This window comes from Tupaia chinensis, unplaced genomic scaffold (genome assembly GCF_000334495.1).
Source record: "Tupaia chinensis unplaced genomic scaffold, TupChi_1.0 Scaffold000605_1, whole genome shotgun sequence".
NCBI lineage: Eukaryota > Metazoa > Chordata > Mammalia > Scandentia > Tupaiidae > Tupaia > Tupaia belangeri.
This window is the reverse complement of record NW_006160123.1, coordinates 121154-125651: the sequence shown is the minus strand read 5'-3', so window position 1 is coordinate 125651 and position 4498 is coordinate 121154. Positions and strand designations below refer to the sequence as shown.

Here is a 4498-nt window from a genome sequence, read left to right as displayed (position 1 = left end):
ATTCTCCTCTCAGGATCTTGGACATGCATGCACACATGCCTAGCATGAGTTTAAGTCACTGGGTCTGGGACTCGAACCGTGGTCAACTACATGGGAGTCCAGTGACCTAGCCATTACGCTAACTGCTGGTCCCCATTCTCGTACTATTAAAATGTCAATAGATACCTTAATTTATCTGGAATTAACATATAATAGTCACCCTGTTTTTATTTGCTAAATCTGGCAGCTCTACCCTAGGGCCACAGGCTCAGGGTCCAGGAATACTGTCTAGGAGTTTGCCACGAGGAGGAGGTAATGAAGTGGTGATGGTTTGAACCTGAAGTCATCCCCATGTTGGGAGGTGGAACAAGGAACTTGAACCCACCCCACCCCCACCCCTACCCCTCCACCCCATCCCAGCGCCTGGGCACCTTCGGGATACTTGTAGGAGCTGGTGATGTCTTGGCGCTGGTCTGACCCTACCATCTTGGTGCTTATCTCCTTCCCAATGGAACTGGTGTTGTGGGCCAGGATTTCCTGGGCCTGGCCCTCCTCGAAGAGCCAAATGACTTCATCGGCATTCACCTCGGCAAACACAAAAGGGGTGTCGTAGGCCAGGTGAACTTCCCCTTCCCTGATGGCTTTCACAGAAGCAGGGCCACAGCAGAACAACCCTGTGGAGGCAACAGGAGTTGTGGAATGGACTGCTGATGGGGGCCTAAGGCAGCTGGTCACAGTCATGGGAGGTCGGACAGGCAGTGGCACCAATGACCCTCACCAGAAGGGTGACTCACACTTTCTTTCCCGTCTGATACTCACAGCTGCCTGTGAAGCAGCAGCTATCAGGATCATCTCCCTCAGTTTACAGGTACGGAAACAACCTCGAGGCCCAGCGGCAGCCAGGTGACCCTGCTGTCAATGGCACTTAGACTCCTGGCCCAGAGCCACCTCTGCCATGACGTTGGGAAACGCTGCTCCTCTCTAGCCTCTTGTCCATGTGACCAGTCACCCTGGTAGGCCTCTCCATGGAGCCCTGACCCAGCCTTGGTGGTCCTCACTCACCACTGCTGGTCTGCTGGGGAGTGGGGTCCAGAACCTGCCATCCATTGTATCCAGGTGGGAGGTCTCTCCGGATCATCCAGCATTCATTCCAGACATGGAAGTTCCTGAAGAGGAGAGTAAGGAGACAAGCACTTAAACCCCCTGAGCTTTCGCCCAGCACCAGACATTAGGACGAGCACTTTAGGGCATCGTTTCTTTTTGTTTCCCGTTTTTTGTATTTGGAGTAATTTTCAGCTTACAGTAAAGTTGCAAGAATACCAGAAGGAATTCCCAGTTCATCTATTGTTAACATTTTGCCCCATTTGCTTTAGAATTTGTTTTCTTTCAATAAAGATATGCAAGAGGAGCTTCAAAATATTCATGGAAAATGGTATTAAAAACATGAGTTTATTTTGGTGTAAAAAGTGTTTGAAATCCATAGTAGGCAAGTTCCATGAGCTTTTATTTTTTTTAGATTTTTGCCATAGGGCATATGTGCTCGCCGGAGAGAGACAGAGAAGAGACAGAAAGGAAAAGTGAGGAATCACCTCCCAGGAGATGGCCACACTGCAATCCCTTCACCTTTCATTTTCCTCCTGGGATTTTGGGCACACATGCACACATGCCCAATGTGATTCTCAAGCTGCCATGTTGAGGACTCAAACCATGGTCAGTCATGTGGAATCCAGCACTGTAACCACCAGGCCACCTGCTGGTTTCTCCATGAACTTTTTGAAGAGCAGGTGTGTGTGTGTGTGTGTGTGTGTGTGTGTGTGTGTGTACATGGAGGGGGGGGTCTTCAAAAAAGTTCATGGAAAATGTTATAAAAATTATTCACAAATTTCAAGAGGTTTTTGCACTAAAATAAAGTCACTTTAATTTCATTTTTCAACAAACTTTTTGAAGTTTCCCTCCATAGTGTATATACACTTCTGAGTGTATTTCCTAAGAATAGGGATTGTTTCTTACATAATCCCAACACAGTCAACCTTAGTGCAGCTAATATTGATGTAATACTTATTGAATTTATCATCTATATTTCAGTTTTGTCATTGACCAAATAATATCTTTCACAGCATTCTTTTCCCACTCAGTAGAGAATCTGAACTAGAATCACGCATTGCATTTACACAGCCAGTATCTTTGGCCTCTTTGATCTTAGAATAGTTTCTCAGCCTTCCTTTATTTTATTACATTGACATTTTGAAAATAGACTTTAATTTTTTTAACCAGTGACCCTCTTTTGGGGGGGGCCTGTCTGATATTTCTTCATGATTAGATTTGGGTTCTGTACTAACAGGCAGAAATCTATGTAACTAATGTATCCTTCTCGGACATATCACTGCTTCATGAATAAGAGACAATTAGTCCTCCAGGAGTATATCTGGGTTGAAAAATTGTCCCCTGCATTGATCTCATTTAGCCCTAGCAGTGCTGTGAAGGAGACACTATCTTCATTTACACATGAGGAAACTAGAGCTTAGAAAAGGAGGGACTCCGGGAACCAGCAGTTAGCGTAATGGCAATATCGCTGGACTCCCATGTAGTCGACCGCGGTTCGTGTCCCGGACCCGGTGGCTTAAAACTCACGCCGGGCGCGTGTGCTTGCATGCCCAAGATCCCGAGAGGAGAATGGAGGAGAAGGGATTGCGGCGTGACCAACCCCACTGAGGGGTGATTTCTCGCTTTCTGTCTCTATGTCTCTCTCTGTCTGTCTGGCGAGCGCACGCGCCCTACAGTGAAAATCTCTCCAAAAAAAAAAAAAAAGAAAAGGAGGGGCTCCAAGGAGAGCAGCTAGTTCCCACACTGCTCAGAGTCTTACCTGAAAACTGGGTGGAAGGGACCAGCAGTTAGCGTAATGGCAATATCGCTGGACTCCCATGTAGTCGACCGCGGTTCGTGTCCCGGACCCGGTGGCTTAAAACTCACGCCGGGCGCGTGTGCTTGCATGCCCAAGATCCCGAGAGGAGAATGGAGGAGAAGGGATTGCGGCGTGACCAACCCCACTGAGGGGTGATTTCTCGCTTTCTGTCTCTATGTCTCTCTCTGTCTGTCTGGCGAGCGCACGCGCCCTACAGTGAAAATCTCTCCAAAAAAAAAAAAAAAGAAAAGGAGGGGCTCCAAGGAGAGCAGCTAGTTCCCACACTGCTCAGAGTCTTACCTGAAAACTGGGTGGAAGGGACCAGCAGTTAGCGTAATGGCAATATCGCTGGACTCCCATGTAGTCGACCGCGGTTCGTGTCCCGGACCCGGTGGCTTAAAACTCACGCCGGGCGCGTGTGCTTGCATGCCCAAGATCCCGAGAGGAGAATGGAGGAGAAGGGATTGCGGCGTGACCAACCCCACTGAGGGGTGATTTCTCGCTTTCTGTCTCTATGTCTCTCTCTGTCTGTCTGGCGAGCGCACGCGCCCTACAGTGAAAATCTCTCCAAAAAAAAAAAAAAAGAAAAGGAGGGGCTCCAAGGAGAGCAGCTAGTTCCCACACTGCTCAGAGTCTTACCTGAAAACTGGGTGGAAGGGACCAGCAGTTAGCGTAATGGCAATATCGCTGGACTCCCATGTAGTCGACCGCGGTTCGTGTCCCGGACCCGGTGGCTTAAAACTCACGCCGGGCGCGTGTGCTTGCATGCCCAAGATCCCGAGAGGAGAATGGAGGAGAAGGGATTGCGGCGTGACCAACCCCACTGAGGGGTGATTTCTCGCTTTCTGTCTCTATGTCTCTCTCTGTCTGTCTGGCGAGCGCACGCGCCCTACAGTGAAAATCTCTCCAAAAAAAAAAAAAAAGAAAAGGAGGGGCTCCAAGGAGAGCAGCTAGTTCCCACACTGCTCAGAGTCTTACCTGAAAACTGGGTGGAAGGGACCAGCAGTTAGCGTAATGGCAATATCGCTGGACTCCCATGTAGTCGACCGCGGTTCGTGTCCCGGACCCGGTGGCTTAAAACTCACGCCGGGCGCGTGTGCTTGCATGCCCAAGATCCCGAGAGGAGAATGGAGGAGAAGGGATTGCGGCGTGACCAACCCCACTGAGGGGTGATTTCTCGCTTTCTGTCTCTATGTCTCTCTCTGTCTGTCTGGCGAGCGCACGCGCCCTACAGTGAAAATCTCTCCAAAAAAAAAAAAAAAAGAAAAGGAGGGGCTCCAAGGAGAGCAGCTAGTTCCCACACTGCTCAGAGTCTTACCTGAAAACTGGGTGGAAGGGACCAGCAGTTAGCGTAATGGCTATATTGCTTGATTCCCATGTAGTCGACCATGGTTCGAGTCCCGGACCCAGAGTCTTGAAACTCATGCTGGGTGTGTGTGCATGTGTGCCCAAGATCCCAGGAGGAGAATGGAGGAGAATGGATTGTGACATGGCCAACCTCCCTGGGGGGTGATTCTCACTTTCTGTCTCTCTGTCTCTCTGTCTGTCCGATGAGCGCACGCGCCCTATGGCAAAAACCTCTCCCTCCCCACCAAAAAAAAAAAAAAAAAAAAAAAC

General features: G+C 49.3%; 1 protein-coding gene across 1 annotated transcript in view; it reads right to left on the bottom strand.

Moving 5' to 3' along the window:
* Positions 1-4498, bottom strand: part of TGM7 (transglutaminase 7) — a 57544-nt gene that overhangs the window by 10215 nt on the left and 42831 nt on the right. Inside the window, 2 exon segments of the mRNA XM_006158711.2 lie at positions 411-653; positions 1042-1145. Of these exon segments, the coding sequence (XP_006158773.2) occupies positions 411-653; positions 1042-1145 (347 nt within the window).